Genomic DNA, 20803 nt, shown 5'->3' with positions numbered 1-20803 from the left:
TTGCTGAGAAGCAGAGGCGAGTGGGAGGGGCCAGAAACGAGTGAGGTACGGCAGAAGGGTTCCGCCGGTGCGGCCTGTGGGAGACTTACTAAGAGGGGTGTAGGATTTGGAAGCAATCGGAGCGCGCCTCTGCTAGCCGCCAGCTAGGCAGACAGCTGCGGCAGGGTTGTGGCTGCATGACTGGAGCCTCTCGGTTCTCCACAGGTTCTGCGGGCCCGTCTGCCACCGCGAATGCAGGAGCGGCTGGAGCCCACAGCAGCGCCACCATCGCCTGCCTCGCGCGCCCTCCCGTGGCGGCCTCCGGGTCTGCTGCTGCCTGGATCCGTACTTGCACACTGAGTCCCCCACAAGAAGGACAATTGTTGCCATGCTGGAAGGACCCATCTTGAAAAAGTTCTTCGGGGGCCTGACTGAGGAAAGCATGTGTCCTACGTGGGTCATGGTCAAAGCCGTGGGAGATGGGATCTGGCCCTGGGGAAGACTCGTCCACAGCCAGCTCTATATTCAACCGTTAAAAGGCCAATCTGAAGCCAGGCGCTGGTGGCACACACCTATAATCCTAGCTACTAAGCTACTCAGGAGGCCGAGATCTGAGGATTGCCGTTCGAAACCAGCCGGGCAGGAAAGTTCATGAGACTCTTACAGTCACCAAATAGCCAGAAGTGGTGCTGTGGTTCAAGTGGTAGAGCATTATTCTTGAGCTGGAAAAGCTCAGGACAGACCAGGCCCTGGGTTCAAGCCCCTTGGACCAGCACACAAGAGCCAGCCAATCTGAGTCCTGAGTCAAGGTTAAGTACTGGATCCCATGCCTCACCCAAAATCACCCTTGTGTTTCCAAATCTTCAAACCTCCTCCTCCAACAGATAGGAAGTGAAGGGCTAGTGACCTTGTTTCTATTGTGTATCTGAATGTGAAGGGTCAAAGTAGCCCACTCTCCCCCCCAGCCTTCACAGAAGCCTATTCCCAGGGCACTTCCTCAAAAACTACCACAATCAGAGCACTCTCAGTGCCTTTCCAATGCCCAGGGAGTAGCCAGCCCTACTATGTGTTCTTACCACAGCCCTTTTTGTGGTACTGTTTTGCTCTTAATCCACTAGATGGCCCCATGGATAGCCAGGTCAGAGGTAGGTTGAAACAGGTTTCATACCGGTCTTGGACTCCATAGTATGTGTAGTAGTTACAACTGAGATTCAGGACAGTCTAGGGGCTAGTAATTGGTGACTTCCCTTTTGGTGAGGAAGAAATGAAGCAGGATAGATAAGGTGAGGAAACAGGGAATTTTTATTTCTATTCTTTTGTGCCAGTATTAGAGCTTAAACTCAGGGCCTGGAAACTGCCACGACTTTTTTCACTTAAGGCTAACACTGCATGGTAGTTAATTGGAGAAATCACAGACTTTCCTGATTGAGCCGGTTTCAAATGGTAGTCCTCAGCTATAAGCCTCCTGGGTAAATAGGATTACAGGCAGTTTACATTATATGAAAAGGGGCAGGCTCAGAAATTGGAACCTGGAAGCAACTAGCAAAGCAGTTAAGCTGCAAGCAGGGAGACAAGAAAGAAAAGAATGAAAGGAAGAAAATGGGGCATAGGGAATAAGTAAAAGCTCAGTGTGAGCCAAACTTTCAGAGGAGCAACTGAGCATTGGCTTGGTATTTGTGATGTGTATCATCATCCAAAGCATCGGGTTTAACTCTGGGCCTGGGCGCTGTCCCTGAGCTCTTCAGCTCAAGGCTAGCGCTCTACTACTTGAGCCACAGCACCACTTCTGATTTTCTGATGGTTTATTGGAGATGAGAGTTTCTTGGACTTTCCTGCTGCCTGGGCTGGCTTTGAACTGTGATCCTCAAATCTCAGCCTCCTGAGTAGCTAGGATTACAGGCATGAGCCACCAGCGCCCAGCAAGTGTACCTTTGACAGGCAGCTTGCTCTATAGTTTCAGATAGAAAAGGCTGCCATTGGGGGAGGTCTTAGAAAAAGAGGCCTGACTGGGTGTTCAGGGTTATGATCAGGAGGGCTGATTTGTTGCTGCAGATGAGTGAATGTGACAACACAGGTTCTAAAGCCAGACAGACTTGGGTCTAAAATCTAATTCTGATACTCAATAGCATCACTTTGGGCATGTTGCTTAACTTCTCTAAGCCTTAATTTCTCATGGGCAAAGATGGTAGTAATATTAATATCTACTTCATAGAATTATTGTGATGTGACATTGAGTACGTATTCAATAAGTGGTAGCTGTGGCTATGGCCAGTGCTCTCTTTACACAATCCTTGTACCATGTCAATGGCACCACACAGAGGACATTGTGCAGACATGCTAGAGAAATGGTGGAAGGGACTACACTGGCATGGGTCAAAGGCCAAGCAGCCTAGTCAAGAAACTGCTTAGTAATGACCCCAAAAAAGCCTTAACTCACAGCAAACTGTCCTGATAGAGTTAGCCTCTTTTCCTTCCTTCTTATCGTCATCCCCATAAGACCTCCTGTAATCTCAGCCACTATGGAAAGTGTAGGGACTGCCTCAGGGGGACTGTGTCCTAGCTCCTGTCCAGTCCTCTCACCTATCAATGTAGAAGTGTATTATCCCAGCTCAGCTGCATTCCCAGGATGCATTTTGGTGAACAGGATGACCATGAACCCAATATTGTGCTGAGACCTTAGGTGACTGTAGGGCCAATGAAAGACTAGACAGTGACAAGCTAGAGGCCCCCATCTTCCCATGAGGCTGCTCAGCTTCCCAGTTTCCGCACAAAATTACAGGTTCCTGAGATCCATACATGAAAAGCATTTCAAGGTGTATCACAAAAAGTCTCCCAAGGTGAATCACAAAGTCTCCCAAGGTGAAATTTTAAGCAAGGTTAAAGTAGAGAAATATTTCCTGTTCCCCAGGCAGTTAATGGAAGTTATCAGCTGCTTTTCTTTCAGAGCTGGAGAAATACATACTGCTAGCAAACCCCATCCCTTAGGATATGTTTCTGTGTAGCTCACTTGGTATTCTAAAACACATGGGGACAAGAGGTGAGCTTTAGTTGCCGTGTGTGTGTGTGTGTGTTCACGTGCACACACACATGCTCTGGTCTTGGGGCTTAAACTCAGGGCCTGGGCACGGGCCCTGAGCTGGCTTGCTTCCTTCCTTCCTTCCTTCCTTCCTTCCTCCCTCCCTCCCTCCTTCCTTCCTTTTTTCCTTCCTTCATCATGGGGCTTGAACTCTGGGCCTGAGCACTCTCCCTCAGCTCTTCAGCTCAAGGCTAGCGCTCTACCACTTGAGTTACAGGGCCACTTCTGGTTTCCTGGTTGTTATTTGGAGATAAGAATCTCACAGACTTTTCCTGCCCAGGCTGGCTTTGAACCAGGATACTCAGATCTCAGCTTCCTGAGTAGCTAGGATTACAGGCCTGAGCCACTGGCACGAGCCACTGGTACCCAGCCTCTCTCCTCTCCCCACCCTTTCTCTTTTCTTTTTCTTTCTTCCTCCTTCCCTCCCTCCTTTTCTTGCTTCCCTCTTTTCCCTCCCTCCCTTCTTTCTCTCTTATTTTGGTACTCAGGAGAGAAACAAAGCTGGGCAAAGCTGTACCACTAAGATATACCCCGGCCCTTGTTTGTTTTGTTTTGTTGCTGGTTGTGGGACCTGAACTCTGGGCCTGGACTCTGTCCCTCAGCTCTTCAGCTCAAGGCTAGCACTCTACCACTTGAGCCACAGTGCCACTTCCGGCTTTTTTTTCTTTTTGCTTATGTGGTACTGAGGAATCGAACCCAGGGTCTCATGCATGCAAGGCAAGCGCTCTACCACTGAGCCACCTTCCCAGCCCCTTGTTTTGTTTTTTTTGAGACAGGGTTTCACTATGTAGTTTGGCTAAACTGGAACCCACTATGTAGCCCAAGCTTGCCTGGACCTATTTCTGTTTCGAAGTGTTGGGACGTGCTCAACTCCATTCTATCCTTGAATGCCCTTCCCTAAACCCTTCAAGGATCACTAGCTAAAGTTTCAAAAGACTTCTAATTTCCTTACTCCTGTGACTTCACACAAATCTTGGGTCTCAAGGCTACAAACACCTCTCCAAAGCTCCTCTGGCACATGTGAAGGCAGCAGGCTTTAAAGAGAAAGTTGTTGGGTGCTGGTGGCCCATGCCTATAATCCTAGCTGGTTGAGATCTGAAGATCATGGTTCAAAGCCTGTCTGAGCGGCAAAGTCCATGAGACTTATCTCCAATCAACTACTAGAAAACCATAAGTGGCACTGTAGATCAAAGTGGTAGAGTGCTAGCCTTGAGCAAAAATGCTCAGGGACAGTGCCTGAGCCCTGAGTTCAAGTCCCATGACTGACAAAAAAAAAAGGTAATAAGGGCCTGATCTCTAGTCCTGTTAGGGTGGCATGCTCTTCCCTGTTCCTTTAAGGAACAACAGCAACAAAATATCAACTTAAAAAAAAAATTCTCTCCAAGTCTTGCGACAAAGGAGCAAAAGATTTTGAGAAGTAAAAATGAGAATCTTGTTTTCTGTATTCTCAATATTTCCCTGGACCTCTTTAGGGGTGCAGGGGAAAAGCCTAGAACTTAAAACATCTTAATATTTCTTTTTTTAAAAAAGGCAAAGAAAAACCTTACCAATACTCAAAGGCAAACAGTTGGTTTCCAAAGAAAAAACCGAGACTGCTAAGAAATTCCCTTCTGTGGAGGGGGAGTTGGAGCTCCTCCCCCAACCCGGACTGAATCCTTCGCTCTGAGGTCTGAGAAGAGTGAGCCTGGCACCGAGTGAAGGTGGCTATTGTGATTTCCCGGGCGCCGGAAGAGTAGCTCTGTGACCGGGCGTGACCCGACCAGAGGCCCTGGGAGAGAGCAGCCGGGTCCCAGGCTGTACCCTTGACTACAAGGTCGGAGGCGTGGGAGGCGTGTCGGGTCGGACCACCTACTTGAGGCCCCGCCCCCACGCGACCACGCCCCATGTGGCCACGCCCATCCCAGCTCCGCGTGCTCGGCTCACTCTGCTCTCTGCTCCCCGGGTGGAGCGGCTAGTCCTGAGCCTGGTCCAGGTGATCGTGGCGCTGTAAGGAGAATCGCTCCCTCCGGGACTTGGTCTGTGACCCTCTCCCGGGGCTACACAGAACTGCCCCCACAGGCTTCCACCCATCAGCGGATCTAAAAGGACTTGGAGTTTCTAACCAGTGGGCGGTCCCCGGAGCCCAGGTCCGGGTGGCCGTTCGGCCCGGCCCGGCCCGGCCCGCCATGGCTGTGCACGCCCGCCGTCTGTGCCATATCGCCTTCCACGTGCCAGCCGGCCAGCCCCTGGCCCGAGATCTGCAGCACCTCTTCGGCTTCCAGCCCCTGGCGGCGCGGGAGGCGGGCGGCTGGCGGCAGCTGGCCTTACGCAGCGGAGATGCGGTCTTTTTGGTAAACGAGGGCGCAGGACCCGGGGAGCCACTCTATGGCCTGGACCCGAGTCACTCAGTGCCCAGCGCCACGAACCTGTGCTTCGACGTGGACGATGCGGCCGCTGCTGCCCGGGAGCTGGCTGCTCGGGGGTGCCGCGTGCCTGTGCCCCCGGTGAGCGTGCGGGATGCGCGGGGCGGGGCTGTCTACACCGTGGTCAGCTCGCCGGCGGGCAACCTCAGCCTGACGTTGCTAGACCGCGCCGGCTATCGCGGGCCCTTCTTACCCGGCTTCACATCGGTGTCCCCGGCGCCGGGACTGGGCTGGGTCAGCCACGTGGACCACTTGACCTTGGCTTGCACCTCTGGCAGCTCCCCTACACTCAGGCGTTGGTTCCACGACTGCCTAGGCTTTCGCCACTTGCCACTGAGCCCAGGTGAGGATCCGGACCTGGGTTTAGAGGTGGCAGCAGGGTCCGGGCGCGGTGGGCTGCGACTCACTGCCCTGCAGACTGCGCCGGGCAGCATGGTTCCCACCCTCGTGTTAGCCGAGTCACTGTCCAGAGCCACCAGCAAGCAGGACCAGGTGGAGCAATTTCTTGTCAGGCACAGGGGACCAGGGCTGCAGCACGTAGGGCTGTACACGCCCAACATCTTAGAGGCGACTGAGAAGATAGCGGGGGCCGGCGGCCGACTTCTGACACCTCCAGCGGCATACTACCAACAGCCCGGCAAAGAGGGGCAGATCCTAGCTGCAGGGCACAAGCCTAGCCTTCTGGCCCGGCAAGGAATCCTGCTAGATGGCGATAAAGACAAGTTCCTGCTTCAAGTCTTTACCAAGTCCCTCTTTAATGAGGATACCTTCTTCCTAGAGCTGATTCAAAGACAGGGGGCCACAGGCTTTGGCCAGGACAACATCCGAGCATTATGGCAGTCCGTGCAAGAGGAAGCTACTAGAGCGCAGAAAGCCTGAAGCTGGCTGGAGTTAGGCCAGCCATCTTGTCTTGGTGCTCTAGGATCCCACACAGCCTGCAGGAACTGAGACTCACCTACGGGAACACCACCCAGCTACTAAAAGCCTTTGCCTTTGGCACCAGGTGTGGCCTCTATGTCAACAGTTCCACCCAGCAGCTACGGTTCTTACCTGGGTGGGTGAGACTTTAAAAGGCAAAGCCATACCTTTTTGCAGCTTAATATCAAATATATATGAAAGATAAAAGACTGACACAATTAGGTCACAGCATAGCTTGTTCTTTTTGGAGCCTTTGTGTTTCTGAGTGGATTCCCATCCTCCCCAATTTTATGATGAATAATCCTTTGCCTTATGTATTTTTCACTTTATAAGATGAGATTATCCCTAAATAAATGATTCAGTGTTTGAGTTAGGAATTTAAGACAAATCCTCTGCGCTTCTCTTCTCCCCAGTAAACAACAGCTCCAGGTGAGAACAGACTGGTCAGAGAGCTCTAGTGTGATCCCCCTGCTCCAATCAGAGTTGACTTGATACCCAGAATGAGAGGGCTGGTTGTAAACCACTAGCAGGTGTTCCTGGCAGTTGCCTCGCCTTCACTCCCTCAGGAGAAAAAGTGAATGGATTATTCTAGATAGAACACCCCTTGGAGACCATCTGCCCTGGAGTCTGGGAGCTCAGGCAGTGAAAGTCAGGACTGAGCAGGTCTTCATTTTCTGGATCTCCAGGAGTTGGGAGAGTAAAGGGACTAGGGAGATTTAAGTTGTAGAAAACTGATTCACTACAAAAATAAGTTCTTTATTAAACCACAGGGTTTTCAGGTAAAGGCTTCTAGCATAATTAGGCTGCACTGTTAAGGCTTTGTGAATCAGTAGGGACATGAGGTTGAAAATATTTTTCCAGGACTTGCTGGCCCCGATTAGTTTTTTTCCGGCTGGACATTTTTTGGCTGGATGGCTGGGACCTTTTAGAACCCTGTGCAAAAGTCAACAGTGACAGGTACTGAGGAGACGACATAGGGAATCTCCCCCTTGTCCCTTCCCACTCAATTGATCCCAATCAGCTACTAGCCTGGAATGTTACAGAGCTTTCCACCTGTCTCCAAGTATCTGTTGCTCTTTCTGCCAACTCTTCAAAAGCAGCCAGAGAAAATCTTCCTAAGATGAAAATCTGACTTCTCCGCCTACGATGTTTTCTTGGCCTGGCCGACCTGAGCAGGCTCTGCTGACCTCGCCCAATTCTTTCAGTACTGTAGACTACCTTGTATTTCACCTACTTGTGGTTCAGGAAAGAGCATCCTTACTGCTTGACTCGGTTCCCAAACCAGGAGAAAACTACTCATTTCTAGGACCCAGATTAGCAACTTTTCACAAGCAGCCTTTTTTTTTTTTGTCAGTCATGGGGCTTGAACTCTGGGCCTGGGTGCTGTCCCTGAGCTCTTCAGCTCAAGGCTAGCACTCTACCACTTGAGCCACAGCGCCACTTCTGGCCTTTTCTGTTTATGTGGTGTTGAGGAACCAAACCCAGGGCCTCATGCATGTGAGGTAAGCACTCTACCGCTGAGCCACCTTCCCAGCCCCTCAAGCAGCCTTTCTTGATCTTTGCCTTCCAGATAGAACTGACAGCTCCCCACCTCATGTCCTGTAAAACCTACCATAAACAGTGCCTATACCTGTGACACTACTGCCTTCACCAACTTGTTCTTGTCCCCCTGCACACAGACCAAAAACTGTTCTTGGGAATACAGAATATCCACCCATGTGTCAATGACTAAAAATAATGGATTCAAGAGTGGGAAGAGATGTCCGAGTGAGGGTCAGGAAACTCACCTTGCAGCTCCCTGGCTGGTCTTCATACATTTGGAACACCTAGTCAAGAACAGAGGACAACAGGAACAGGGTGACATCTCTCAAAAGACTGACACACACACACACACACACACACACACACACACACACGGGTGACATCTCTCAAAAGTGACACACACACACACATCTCTCAAAAGACTGACACACACACACACACACACACACGACATCTCTCAAAAGACTGAAACACACCCTTCCTTCTACACACACACACATATCTCTCAAAAGACTGACACACACACACACACACACACACTGACACACACACACACCCTTCCTTCTCTACATACATACACATCTCTCAAAAGACACACACACACACACACACACACACACACACACACACACACACACACACACACACACACACACACACACACACACACACACACACACACACACACACACACACACACACACACACACACACACACACACCTTCCTTCTCTGCCCTCAACCTGTATTCAGCCTCAGCACTTTTGTTTAGAATGTGTGCTTTTCTTTTTCTTTCTGTTTATAAGTAATACGTTGATATAGAGCAAGTAAAAAATACGGAAAAGGACAATGAAGATAACAAAGATAGTGCCTTTTTCATAGCAGTGGAAACAGCTGCAGTATGAAATTCTTCTCGAGTCAGCCAGCGAGCACCAGGTGGTAGAGTCTTTGGGGTCTGCCCTTCCAGAGTCACACCATATACAAGATAGGTCAGCTTGATGTGAGAAAAGGTGTGGATCACCTGAGGGGAGGGACAGGGGGCTGAAAAGGGCTTGTGGAGGTCACAAAAGCCTCATTCCAGACCACTCCACGGCTCGCTTACCTCCCCAAGGCGCCGAAGGGAGGTGGCTGGGAGTGGCCCAACCCAACTCTTCAGTTCCTGTAGCAGGGCCTTGGCCTTGCGCTGATGTTGCTCAGAGGGATTCAAGGTTATAGAAGGAAATTCCCACAGTCCTGCCAGCAGACCTGAGAACCAGGGCAGCCAAGTGTGGGTTAGGCCTCAGCTGCTGACTCCGTTCCTCCCTGATGTTCCAGCCACTGCCATCTACTCCCAGTATTCAGGTACCTGAGTTGGGCCTCTGCACCAGCAGAAAGCAGGCTCCCCCTTGGGCTCTGGGCTGCTCCAAAACACAGATGGCAGAACATTCCTCCCTGGGAGGCTTGCGGGTGGCCTTTCGAGGAAAGTTGGTCACTCCCATGGTGGGGTCCCAGGGTTCTGAGGGAGGTGGGCACAGCTGGCACTGTCCAGGGTTGGGAGCTGGAAACAGACATCGCCAATCCTGCTGAGATCAGGGCTTAGATGCCAAGTCTAGAGAGCAGGGTTGGTCCAGTTGTGCAGAATCTTACTCGGGTTAGAGGAAGAACCAGAATGAGGCTTCTATAGACAGCAACCTGACAGGGCTGGGAGAGCTGGGGTTAAGGTTAGAGCTGACACTCACCACACTCTTCTACATCAGGACTGCCTGGCAGGCTTTGTGAAACTGAGAGCTGTTCCTGCTCCACCTGAGAGGCACAAGGCAGTGTGGCATGGGGCGCAGGTCACTCACTAGGGCCTCTGACTGCCCTTTCCGAGAAGCTCACCTTCTGGCGTGCCCAGCACAGGTCCTGTATTGGACACTGGCTGCAGAGAGGGCGCTGTGGGGTACACACTGTGGCACCTAGCTCCATGGCTGCTTGGTTGAAGTCCCCTGGCCGGGCAGGGTCCACCAACTGCTGGACTAGGCTCCTAAAAGAAAGGACACCAGGATAAGCCAAAGACTCTTTGAAGATACTCCCCCCAATTTCCTGATATCCCAGTATCCTACCAGAGCTGCTGAGAGACAAAGGTGCTGCTGGAATCAGCACCAATGGCTCGGACACGGCACAACACCCGTATTACATTCCCGTCCACCACACCGGTTGCCTGGCACAGAGGAACCCAAGAGTCAGTCTGGGCTCGAGGAAGCAGGGTGGGCACACACAAAGTACAGGTGGACGATGGGCTCACCTGACCAAAGGCAATGGAAGCAATGGCGCCAGCTGTGTACCGGCCCACACCAGGCAGAAGCTTCTGCAGGGTCTCTGCTGTACGTGGCACATGGCCCCCTAGCTCCTCAACCACCTGAATGAGGTAGGAAGGTTCAAGGTGAGACATGCCAGAGTTCCTACCCCTTCCCTTCTCCATCACCCCTTTACCTTCCGCGCTCCCTCCTGTAGCCTCCGGCCTCGGGAATAGTAACCCAGGCCTGCCCAAAGCTGGTTCACCTCCTGTAGGTGAGGTTAGAGCCAAAGGATCAGTGGTCTGTTTCTCAGTTGCCCCCACTTCCTGTACCCAAGGGTGGCTCTCACCTCCAGGGAAGCACTTGCCAGGTCCTGCAGTGTTGGCCACTTCTACAGCCCCAAGGCAGACATAAAGAGATGAGGTCAAGGGTGAGGGTAATGGAAGAAGCACTTTCTATATCCAACCCCCAAATACAGGCTCATGTGGGGTCTGACCCAACTCTCCCCTCCCTCCCCTGGCATCACCTGCATCCATCGGGTATAGTAGTTGATCACTGTGGCAACCTGGGTCTGCTGCAACATAACCTCTGACACCCACACTAGGGAAGAGGGGCAGGCGTAAGGGCACTACTAACCTGCCTAGCTCCTAGCCCCCAGCCCAAAGGATTTCCAGGCAACCCTGTTCTCAAGAGATACTGACCAGCATATGCTCTCCTGTCCAAGTCAACCTCATCTTCTGCCTGTCAATGCAACCCAGGTTGGGAATTAGTGTGAAAGGGGCTGGGTGTCAGCTTTCTGCTCCTCTGTCCCTGCTTACCCTTATCCTTGCCTGCTTACCCATCTTCTCCAGGGTAGGTCCCGCTTCTCTCGATCATACCAGCTCAACAGGCTATTCCGAAAGACTGTGACTTCAGCTGTGTCTCTGAATAGATGGTATGGGCAGACAGAGGCCCGCAACACTTCATTCTGCTTGATCAGGCCTGTAGAAGCCCCAGGGCACTCAGGAATCACCACTGAACAGGCTGTGTACCAGGAACCAAGGGAACAACAGCCCGTGGCAGTGTGCTCGCCCTTAGGACTTTCCCACCCCAACACCTTGCTTAATCTTTGGAGCTGGTATCAGACCTTAGGGTCTCTAGTTATATGTATAACCTCAATTTTCTCAGAGCGATACTGCTGGCTCTGTTGTTTCTGGTCCACAATGAATATCCAACGGGTTCAGCTAGATATAGTATATACCCATGTAGCGGTATATATTTCTTTGTTAAAAAAAAAAACAAACAGCTGGGTGCTAGTAGTGTATGCCTGTGATCCTATATACTCAGGAAGCTGAGATCTGAGGATTAAAGTTCAAAGTCACCCTAGGAAGACAAACCTGAGACTCTTATCTCCAATTAACCAGCAAAAAGCCAAAGTAGAGGTATGGATCAAGAGGTAGAGTGCCAGTCTTGAGCAAAAGAACCAAGCAAGAGGGTGAGAGTGAGTGCAAGCCCAGTACCAACACAAAAAAACAAAAATCCGTCCAAAGAAACAAATGAACACTTTCAATCTCATAAACTCATTTGACATCATAAAGGCCACATGAAAGAAGAAATACAGACTACTTTACCTTGTTACTGGAAAGAAAGCAGCCAGGCCAACTCTCTCAAAGTCATGTAGTAACAGAGAATTAGACCCTTAGATTCCTAATACTTTGGTACATACCAGCCTCCTTTCCCAGCTTGAATCTGCCCTTTATTGTGGTAAAACTAGTTCCTTGCAACTTTGGCTAGGACAAGTTCCTTACCATCAGGGGCAGAAGGCTTGGCCTGGGTGCTATTGAGAGCATGATTTTCCCTTCCCTCCAGACAGGCTGCCTGCTTCCTGTGACTTCTCACAGCTGCTCGGGGCTTCTTCATGATGTCCTGGAACACATACACAGCCAAAGTAGTCAGTCACAAGGAAGCTGAACCTTGGGGTGCTGCAGAATCCCAGACACCTCTTGTCCTACATCACTCATATAGTATGACGTTTTCACAGTCACTCTCATAGTGCCCATGGTTTTGCTCCTAGCTGGCTGTGGCAGTGAAGTATGACCAGCACAGTTGAGCAAATGGTTTCAGGGGACCATAGTATTGATAGCCCCAGATACATACAGAATAAGAGGGCAGGACGATGATAGGCCAAGAGCCAAAGTCTTCTGTTGGGAAACAGTGTGTATAAGAATAGTTTTGGGGTATCTGGGATCATGGTGGTGGGTAAGAGGTTTTTCCTAATCAACCTCATGTACTGTGGTTATACTGAAGAAGCCTTTAGCAATCATCTAGTTCAAAGCCTTCATTTGAAAGGAGAAATCAAGAATTAGAGAAGGAGGGCTGGGAATGTGGCTTAGTAGTAGAGTGCTTGCCTAGCATGCATGAAGCCCTGGGTTCAATTCCTCAGTATCACATACACAGAAAAAGCTGGAAGTGGTGCTGTGGCTCACGTGGTAGAGTGCTAGCCTTGAGCAAAAGCTCAGGGACAGTGCCCAGACTCTGAGTTGAAGCCCAAGGAGTGGCAAAAAAAAAAAAAAAAGAAGAATGTGGCTAAGGTGGACCTTGTTATAATGTTAGAACAAGTAATTGTGGACACCTGTGGAAAGTAAGAAGTCACTGGAAAGGTCTGGCATGTTAGTAGTACAACAGCAGGCCAGTGGTTACAATGGAATGAGGGAAGGTAAGTGACAGGAGATAGGAGATGGGGTGGGTAGCACCATAAAGTACTTTCTGGAAGGCTTTGGCTGTCACACCGCTTGCTCTTGAAGTAAAAGCCAATCCTCTAAATAGAGTTTTTGTTTTGTTTTTGTTGGTCGTGGGGCTTGAACTCTAGGCTTGGGTACTGTCCCTCAGCTCTTCAGCTCAAGGCCAGGGCTCTACCACTTGAGCCATAGCACCACTTTCAGCTTTTTCTGCTTATGTGGTGCTGAGGAGTCGAACCCAGGGCCTCATGCATGCAAGGCAAGTACTCTACCACTGAGTCACCTTCCCAGCCCTAAATAGTGTTCTGAAGGTCAACGGGTCAGGGCTCCACATGCCTCGTCCTTTCTCACTATGCTCTAGCTACTTTTGTCAGAATTTAATTGCTTCAAGCTCCAAAGTTGTCTACTTTGAGGCCTCGCACCATCTATTTTTTCTGGAGAGGATTTTCTAAGTTTTTCCTAACATTTAATCATTTCCAGCTCCTGACTTAAAAATCAAGTCTTCCTGTCTTATTCTCTCATATAGTTCTCTACTGATGCTCTCTCTCTCTTTTTTTTTTTTTTTTTGGTCTGGTCTTGGGGCCTGAACTCTGGGCCTGGACACTGTCTCTCAGCTCTTCAGCTCAAGGCTAGCACTCTACCACTTGAGCCACAGAGCCACTTCTGGTTTTTTTCTTTTTTGCTTATGTGGTGCTGAGGAATCGAACCCAGGGGCCTCATGCATGCAAGGCAAGCACTCTACCACTGAGCTACCTTCCCAGCCCTCTACTGATGCTCTTAAACCAATTGTAATTTTACATTTACTCATGATTCAGTGTGTTTACCTTGTCTATAAAAACAAAACAAAAAGCAAATACCCCCACACACAGAAAAAAACCCATAAGGGGACAAAACTAGGTTTGTTATGTCCCCAAAGTCAGTGTTAGATAAACTGCACACAACAAATACTTGTCAAATTAATTAACCTGCTGGGCATTGGTGGTTCACGCCTACAATCCTAGCTACTGAGGAGACTGAGATCTGAGGATCCTGGGCTGACTGGCCCAGTGAGACTCATAGCTGCACTTAGCCAAAAAAGTCAGATGTGAAGGTGTGGCTCAAGTGGTAGCACACAGTCTTGAGGGAAAGAGCCAAGAAAGAGCAAAAGGCGCTGAGTTCAAGCCCTCCTACTGAAGTAGACAAAGTTACCCTTTCTGGTGAAGGCACTTTGCTTCATACAGTTGGGGCTATCTGAATCAATAGGCCCCAAGGTTGTTTTGTTTTTTTCTGCCAGTCATGGGGCCTGAACTCTGGGCCTGGGCACCGTCCCTCAGTTCTTCAGCTCAAGGCTAGTGCTCTACCTACCATGTGAATGACAGAGCCACTTCCGGCTTTTTCTGCTTATGGGTACTGAGGAATCTAACCTAGGGCCTCCCAGGGCCTCTTGCATGCGAGGCCCCCACAAGGCATTTTTAAATAACAACAGTGACAGGATGTCATGATTCCTACACAACTAGAAAGCAATTGGTCAGAAGTTGATGTCAGCCCACCTGAACTTTTGTATATCTTATTAATGCCTATTTTGTGTGTAACCAGCTCGTATAAAACCCTGGCCCTCTCCCAACTAGGGAATCCAAGCTTCTGTCACTAGCCTGGTTTGGGTCGCTGGCAATAAATTCCTTTATCCTCTCTAAAAAGAGGTCTTGATGCTGTTCTGCATTGCCGCAACAATACCAAGCAAGCAAGCACACGAACATTAATTTAGCCGGATAAGGGAAGGGTCAAAGGAACTGATTCCTTTTTCAGGATGGGAAAAATCCAAAGAAACTCTGGATAATGATGAAAAGCTCTAAGTAAAGTTGAAGACAAACTAGAAAGAAATGAACATCCCAGGAGAAAGGATTGGTGGGCATTGGGTGTGGCAGGTAGAACCCTCAAGAAAAGGACGAGTCTTCAGTGGGGTCATCTATCCTACAGTAGCAGGAATCAAGCCCAAACACCCTCTAGGTCAGTAATAGCTTCACAAGTAGCCATCCCTGCTACCAGAGCCTTCACTCAAGTCACGTTATCACTTGCTTAAATCATCTCAAAAGGTCCTCTAATTGTCGACTGCTACCCTTCTGCAGCCTGGTCTTGTGGAACACTCCCCAAACTCTTTCAGTTCCAGGACGGCACTAAGCATTCGTTTTGGCTACTTGCCCTGCCCAAAACACCGTTCTTTTCTCGACAGGCCCTTCTCGTTACCTAACTGATAGGAATGCTTTAAACCCGGTTTAGGCAGAGCCCCCTTTTTGGGCGGACTACCCTGCCCACCCCAACTCGCGGGCTCCGCTCTAGAAAGCCACGGCTCCCACGCCTCCACCGGGCGCGCAGGAAAAGAAATTACCTCTAGGGTTGTCTCCCGCGCGCGACTTCCGACACTCCAGGGGGCGTGGCTTCGGCCAATCCTGGCTCGAGCCGGACGTACCAGCCAATAGGCTCTCAGCGCGCGCCCGGCCTGCTTCCCGCACCAGACCCGGGAGGTCTGAGCGGAAGTCTGACTCCTCGGCCGCCCCCCGGGAGAGACCCCGCCCCATCCCTGCTAGGCCTTGTCGCGACTGGAAACAAAACGGAAGTCCCGCGTACCCACAGAATCCAGTGAGGGACGCGTGCCGTCATGGCTGCTGGCAGTGAAGATGGCGTAGCTCCAGCTCCAATGGCCTCCGATGGTGAGTGGCTTTCCTGGGGGTCACCCTAAAAGCTTCTGCGGCTCGGTAAGGGAAAAGCCTCGGGACCATAGTTCTAGAGGCTGATCTGAAGCGGCCGCGAGTTAGCCCTTTCCTTCTTAGGCAGCCACGAGGAGACTACAGATCCCGGCATGCAATGCACCTGCCTGCAAAGACCGAAGGGGTGGAAGCTTTGTAAAGGCCGAGGAGGGGCATGCTGGGAGATGTGGTCTGAGTGGAGCTCATAATTTTAGTAGTTGGGAATCTGTCGAGCTGGTGGAGTTTTTGAACTAGAAGTAGGACACGTTGATAGCTTTGGTGTAGGGCATTTATCAGGCTTTGAAGCAAACCAGGAACTGCCGCTTATAGCTGTCGGGGGCTCCTGGGAACTGTAGTATGCAGCCTCGTATGCTTAGGGGATGGATTTTGTTTTGCTTTTTTTCTTTTGAGACATGATTGGTTTTGTAGCCTAGGCTGGCTTCACAGTCGAGGCCCTATTATCAGAGTGCTGGGATTAAAGGCTTACACCACCCATCCTCGCTCAAGGATTTTAAATTCCAAGCCCTGCAGAATATTTCCTGCAAGGGGTAAGGAAAAATCAAAGATGTTCCCTTCAACCTTACCTATCCACTGATAGGGATTCTGAGACAGTAACTTCTTCCCAAAGTCTTACTAAAGTCATTGGAAGACCAAACTCAGGGCACTGCCCACTCTGAGATATATGTGCAGAACACATAGGGTAGGAAAAAAGAGCTTGAGGTAAAGGGAAAAAGCTACCAATGGGGTCCCTGCAACCTAGCTTGGTGTCTGTTCCCTTGGGGTCTTGCCAGAACATGAACATCCACCACCCTCCTTATGCCTAGGTGGTGTCAACAGAAGCATAAAATCTGAGGAGGAGATAGTAGTCCAAGTTCCTGTGGTAGATGTGCAAAATGATAACTTCAAAGAGATGTGGCCATCCCTCCTGCTGGCCATAAAGACATCTAACTTTGTGGCTGTTGACACGGTGAGGCATGGGAAACAGGGAGGGCAGGTGGTTGAGAAGGGACTGGTGCTGGGGGCCAATCACAACCCTACCTTTACCCACTCATAGGAGCTGAGTGGGCTAGGGGACAGGAAGAGTTTGCTGAACCAGTAAGTAAGCCTTCTCTTTAGTCCCAGCCCCAGCAGAAGGGATAGATCTCAGCCCTGGAGGGTGGGTCTATGTTCCAGTCCTGTGTGGTTTGGGTCCTTCATGAAGTTAAATCAGCTACAACCACTGCAAAAACCAATTTTAAGGTGCATTGAAGAACGTTATAAGGCTGTGTGTCATGCTGCCAGGACCCGTTCTGTGCTGTCGCTGGGCCTCGCCTGCTTCAAGCAACAGCCAGATAAGGTATGAACTATCTCATCCCCATCCCTGATCTGTGGCAGAGATCCACAGGAGGGTTGAAGTGCTAGGGAACACTGGGTGTAAGGTTTTTTAATTTCAAGTCTTGATATAGCCCTCTTTCTCAGGGTGAACATTCCTACCTGGTCCAGGTGTTCAATCTCACTCTGCTGTGCACGGAGGAGTATGTTATAGAACCAAAATCTGTGCAGTTCCTGGTACAGCATGGCTTCAACTTTAATCGGCAGTATGCCCAGGGCATCCCCTACCATAAGGGCAATGACAAGGTAGGTATCCAAGTTCCCTAGCCTTTCTTTGTCTGCTGGAAGCCTGTTTCTTAGTGAGTGTGGGGAATCACCATGGACAAGGCTGAGGAGACAAGACATACTATATGTAGCACTAGGTTGGGTATGAGGAAGAACTTTCCAGATGAGGGAACTAGAGAGAAGTAGTCTATAGAAGGAACTCTCTGCTTCCCACTGACCCCTTCCTCCCTTTCCACCTAGGGTGATGAGAGCCAGAGCCAGTCAGTGCGAACCTTGTTTCTGGAGCTGATTCGAGCCCGCCGGCCCGTAGTGCTGCATAATGGTCTTATAGACTTGGTGTTCCTGTACCAGAACTTCTATGCCCACCTGCCAGAAAGCCTGGGAACGTTCACTGCTGACCTCTGTGAGATGTTCCCAGCAGGCATTTATGACACCAAATATGCTGCAGAGTTTCATGCCCGATTTGTGGCCTCCTACTTAGAATATGCCTTCCGGAAATGGTGAGGGAAAGGGGTAGGGTCTTGTATGAGCAAATTTCATTCACTTAATATTTATGGAGTGCTTACCATGTTCTAGGCATTGTTTTTAGTTGCTGAGGATTCAGCAGTGCAATGAACAAATCAGACAAAACTCCTGCCTCTCATACATGTTAATGGAACAATACCCTCCTGCTGTTTCAGTGAACGGGAAAATGAGAAACAGCGGGCAGCTGGCAGCCCTCACCTTGTCCTGGAGTTCTGCAGCTATCCTTCTAGCATGAGGGCCCATATTGACTACCGCTGCTGCATGTCCCCTGTAACCCACCATCGTCATCCCACCAACATCTGTGACAAATTCTCGGTGAGAACTCTTGTCCATTTCCTGGGGGATGGGAGGCTTTGACATTTGGAACTCCTTCTAAGCCTCTTTCCTACCTCTAGGCCTATGGCTGGTGCCCTCTAGGACCACAGTGTCCTCGCTCCCACAATATTGATCTTATCATTGACACCGATGAGGCTGTGGCAGAGGACAAGCGGCGACGGCGACGACGTAAAGAAAAACGGAGGAGGGCTTTGATGAACCAGCCTGGGACAAAGACCTCTGGAGAAACTGAGGATGGTCCTCCCACTAAGCAGGTCTGTGGGGATGGTGTGAAGACTGAGGAAACTGAACAAAAGGTGGCCGAGGATGAAGCTAAGGACCAGTGTGGCTGTGAGCAAGATCATAAAAATGATTTGGGGATGGAGTTTAAGACAACCCAGCCTGGAATAGCTGACATGACTACCTCAGAAGTGCCAGGAAGTCAAGTCAGTCCTAACCCAGTGCCTGGGGATGGATTGCACCGGGCTGGTTTTGATGCCTTTATGACAGGTTATGTGATGGCCTTTGTGGGAGTGAGCCAGGAACTCCAGTCCTGCAGTTCTGGACCCTGGCTACCTGAATGTCACAACAAAGTGTATCTGAGTGGCAAAGCTGTGCCTCTCACAGTGGCCAAAAGCCAGTTCTCCCATTCCTCCAAAGCTCACAACCAGAAGATGAAGCTGGCTTGGGGCAACAGCTGACCCAGCTTCTCTCTGGCACTCTCCCCAGGAAGAGAAACAGAATAGAACAGAGTTGTTGAGTCTCTCTAGTCTCCGAATATACTTTCAACTGAGAGAGTTGAGAGTGGATAAAGGGGGACAGGGTGAAGGAGCTTTGGCAGAGATCCTGCTGCATTGTTCCTGGACCTTTGCTTTACCTCAGAGGCTGAGGTATAAGAGTTCAAGTAAGAAGGCTGACCAGCACCTGCAATATCATCTTTATTTTCAAATCTGAAAGTGTCTTGGGAAGGTTTTTACCCCCCCAAAATCAACAGAAACAAGTTATGAAAATATTTTGACCAACTTCATTCTTTGGTTATTTCTTATTGCGGCTCTGTAAGGACAGATTGTTCCCGAAGCTCCAGCTATAGCAGGAAGGGAAGAAAATCAGTCCAAGTATAAACCGTTTAACCAACTGGTTGTATCACCTGTTAACAAAATACTTAGAGCAGGCCCTAAGGCCTACAAAACCAGCCCCCACTCCCAACCACAAGGCTGAAAGTCTTATGAGGCAGAACATTAAGACTCCTTTATAAATAGGAAAATAGATTAATCAACTGGAAAAGGTCTTTGAATAGGTTAGCTAAGAGCCATGACCACCATGTTACCTTGCCCCGCCCCCTTGCATAGAAATGTAGTGGTGTGGTCTGACCATGCAGTAAGTGCAAACAGCAATTATTCAAGTGTCTTAGACATACTGGCAAGAAGCACCCCAGTCTTCAAGTCTGAAAAACAGCCATGCCTATTAGGGCCTCCTGGTCAGCTTTGAGTTCCTTCCAGTAGCTTATATGCCCCAAGAAAGGGCAAAAGAGACCTAGGGCAGGAAAGAACTGGGGTAATAGCCACCTGCCAGCTCATCCTAGAACTAGGAGTCCAATGGTCCTGTCTGGGGAAGTACACTAGAAACAAACAGGTGGGAGTTGGAGCTCCTTGCTAGATGTCTGAGGCTTAGTACCAATGGTTGGCCCTAACTAGAATGCCTCTCTCACTGCTGCTTCATCTCATATGTGCCATTGGGTCCTGGAAGCCCAAAAGCTAAGCAGCCTGCCTGCTCTGTGGGCTCCGGAGAAAAGTCAAGGCTGTGCACCTATGGCTTCAGCTGAAGATCCATCCCCAAAGTGTAGACAGGGACTAACCTCCCTCACCCATCCTTTTCTCCCTGGGTTTGTGGGCCTATGCTTGAGACAGAGGAGGGGATTGCAACCAAGTCCCATGGTCTTACTTCTTCAACCTCCATCTCCTCAGAGGCATTTCCAAGGCCTGAGCTGGTCCCCTTGGGCTTGGGCCCAAAACCATTTTCTTCTTGGTTAGAGCAGTCCATTGCCTCATGGGCTACAGCAGCTGGAAGGACAGATGCCCGGAATGGTGGGATCTCTCTTACTTTATACTTATGACTACTGAGGCGTGGTGGGGGCCCATCAGATAGCGATTCTTCACGGCCTGCAAATGGACAAGCCTCTTGACGTAAGAACTCAGGTGAACCAGGCAAAGAACGCCACCGGCGGGCAGGTGGAGCCAGAGGCTCCTGCCAATCAGCCAGGGGCATTGTTGCAGGGCCTGGTGCATCCAGGTCGAATACCAGGGAGATGACAGACTTGCTGGGTAGGTCAAAGAGCTTGATCTTGCCACCTTTGAGGTCCTGGCGAGCACTAAAAGGGTTAACTTTGGGAGTGCGTGTAGCACCATCTCGTGGCCGGTAGTAGGGGTCCAAAACACTCACTGTACGTGAGGGCTTACGAGAGAAGATGTCTGACTGGCTTCGAGACAGCCAAATAGTACGTCTTGGACGTGGGGACTTGTACGGAATCTTGTCATCCAGTGAGCTTAGTCGCTTCCCCCCAGGAACTTTCTCCAAGAGTCCTGAATAACAGTGAGTCAAGCCTGGGTTACTCTCACTAGACATAATAAACAAAGCTATCACTTATTACAGTATTTTCTCTCTGGAAAGCAAAGTACCGTTGTCTCATTTCATCAGCAAGGAAATATTCAGAGAAGGGAAGGAATGTGTCAATTTAACTATTGTTTGAGACTCTG

General features: G+C 50.1%; 4 protein-coding genes across 14 annotated transcripts in view; 2 read left to right on the top strand and 2 right to left on the bottom strand.

Annotated features, from left to right (window-relative positions):
- Window positions 1-8011, top strand: part of LOC138823624 (4-hydroxyphenylpyruvate dioxygenase-like protein) — a 54764-nt gene extending 46753 nt beyond the window's left edge. The window contains exons 2-3 of one of the 2 annotated variants that reach the window (XM_070017041.1): window positions 205-432; window positions 4586-8011. In XM_070017041.1, coding sequence (XP_069873142.1) covers window positions 5221-6336 — 1116 coding nt within the window. In that variant the 5' untranslated portion in view covers window positions 205-432; window positions 4586-5220 and the 3' untranslated portion in view covers window positions 6337-8011. Of the gene's footprint in view, window positions 1-204; window positions 789-4585 lie in introns of both variants that reach the window. The other variant, XM_070017040.1, reaches the window with a different exon arrangement.
- LOC138823622 (adenine DNA glycosylase-like) lies at window positions 7111-15575 on the bottom strand. Of its 5 annotated transcripts, none has more exons than XM_070017031.1 (16): window positions 15496-15575; window positions 11962-12079; window positions 11013-11197; window positions 10876-10915; window positions 10701-10774; window positions 10524-10565; window positions 10371-10442; window positions 10183-10296; window positions 10001-10098; window positions 9777-9921; window positions 9635-9698; window positions 9262-9453; window positions 9019-9161; window positions 8788-8937; window positions 8163-8201; window positions 7111-7308 (listed from the first exon to the last, which is right to left on the bottom strand). In XM_070017031.1, exons 1-16 carry the CDS (start codon window positions 15526-15528, stop codon window positions 7174-7176), a joined length of 1644 nt encoding a protein of 547 aa, XP_069873132.1. In that variant the 5' UTR covers window positions 15529-15575; the 3' UTR covers window positions 7111-7173. The 5 variants fall into 5 exon arrangements, with proteins under 5 accessions (XP_069873132.1, XP_069873136.1, XP_069873134.1 ...); XM_070017035.1 differs by having other exon boundaries at window positions 11013-11155; XM_070017033.1 differs by having other exon boundaries at window positions 15500-15572.
- Window positions 15495-19072, top strand: LOC138823623 (target of EGR1 protein 1). 3 transcript variants are annotated; one of them, XM_070017037.1, is made up of 9 exons: window positions 15527-15578; window positions 15699-15770; window positions 16439-16581; window positions 16669-16709; window positions 16854-16950; window positions 17073-17231; window positions 17451-17710; window positions 17891-18050; window positions 18131-19072. In XM_070017037.1, exons 1-9 carry the CDS (start codon window positions 15527-15529, stop codon window positions 18749-18751), a joined length of 1605 nt encoding a protein of 534 aa, XP_069873138.1. In that variant the 3' UTR covers window positions 18752-19072. The 3 variants fall into 3 exon arrangements, with proteins under 3 accessions (XP_069873139.1, XP_069873138.1, XP_069873140.1); XM_070017038.1 differs by lacking the exon at window positions 15699-15770 and having other exon boundaries at window positions 15495-15578; XM_070017039.1 differs by lacking the exons at window positions 15527-15578; window positions 15699-15770 and having other exon boundaries at window positions 16536-16581; window positions 17060-17231.
- LOC138823620 (dual specificity testis-specific protein kinase 2) overlaps window positions 18976-20803 on the bottom strand; it is a 117517-nt gene continuing 115689 nt past the window's right edge. For 3 of the 4 annotated variants that reach the window (XM_070017027.1, XM_070017030.1, XM_070017028.1), the window contains one exon: window positions 18976-20629. In XM_070017027.1, coding sequence (XP_069873128.1) covers window positions 19911-20629 — 719 coding nt within the window. In that variant the 3' untranslated portion in view covers window positions 18976-19910. The remainder of the gene's footprint in view (window positions 20630-20803) is intronic. The other variant, XM_070017029.1, reaches the window with a different exon arrangement.

The sequence above is a fragment of the Dipodomys merriami genome, unplaced genomic scaffold (genome assembly GCF_024711535.1).
Source record: "Dipodomys merriami isolate MVZ:Mamm:240054 unplaced genomic scaffold, mDipMer1.0.p SCAF_121, whole genome shotgun sequence".
Lineage (NCBI taxonomy): Eukaryota > Metazoa > Chordata > Mammalia > Rodentia > Heteromyidae > Dipodomys > Dipodomys merriami.
The sequence above is the reverse complement of the archived record's forward strand: the minus strand, read 5'-3'. Positions and strand labels throughout refer to the sequence as shown.

Bases quoted from the DNA above. Each gene is read 5' to 3' on its own strand.
- LOC138823623 (XM_070017037.1), top strand. From the start codon at position 15,527: ATGGCTGCTGGCAGTGAAGATGGCGTAGCTCCAGCTCCAATGGCCTCC. The intron at 17,711-17,890 runs GTGAGGGAAAGG...CTGCTGTTTCAG, and splicing joins GAATATGCCTTCCGGAAATG to TGAACGGGAAAATGAGAAAC. The intron at 18,051-18,130 runs GTGAGAACTCTT...TCCTACCTCTAG, and splicing joins ACATCTGTGACAAATTCTCG to GCCTATGGCTGGTGCCCTCT.
- LOC138823622 (XM_070017031.1), bottom strand. From the start codon at position 15,528: ATGACGGCACGCGTCCCTCACTGGATTCTGTGG. The intron at 9,454-9,634 runs GTGAGTGTCAGC...GTCTGTTTCCAG, and splicing joins TCCTGATGTAGAAGAGTGTG to CTCCCAACCCTGGACAGTGC. The intron at 8,202-8,787 runs GCACTATCTTTG...GTTCTTGACTAG, and splicing joins TTTCCACTGCTATGAAAAAG to GTGTTCCAAATGTATGAAGA.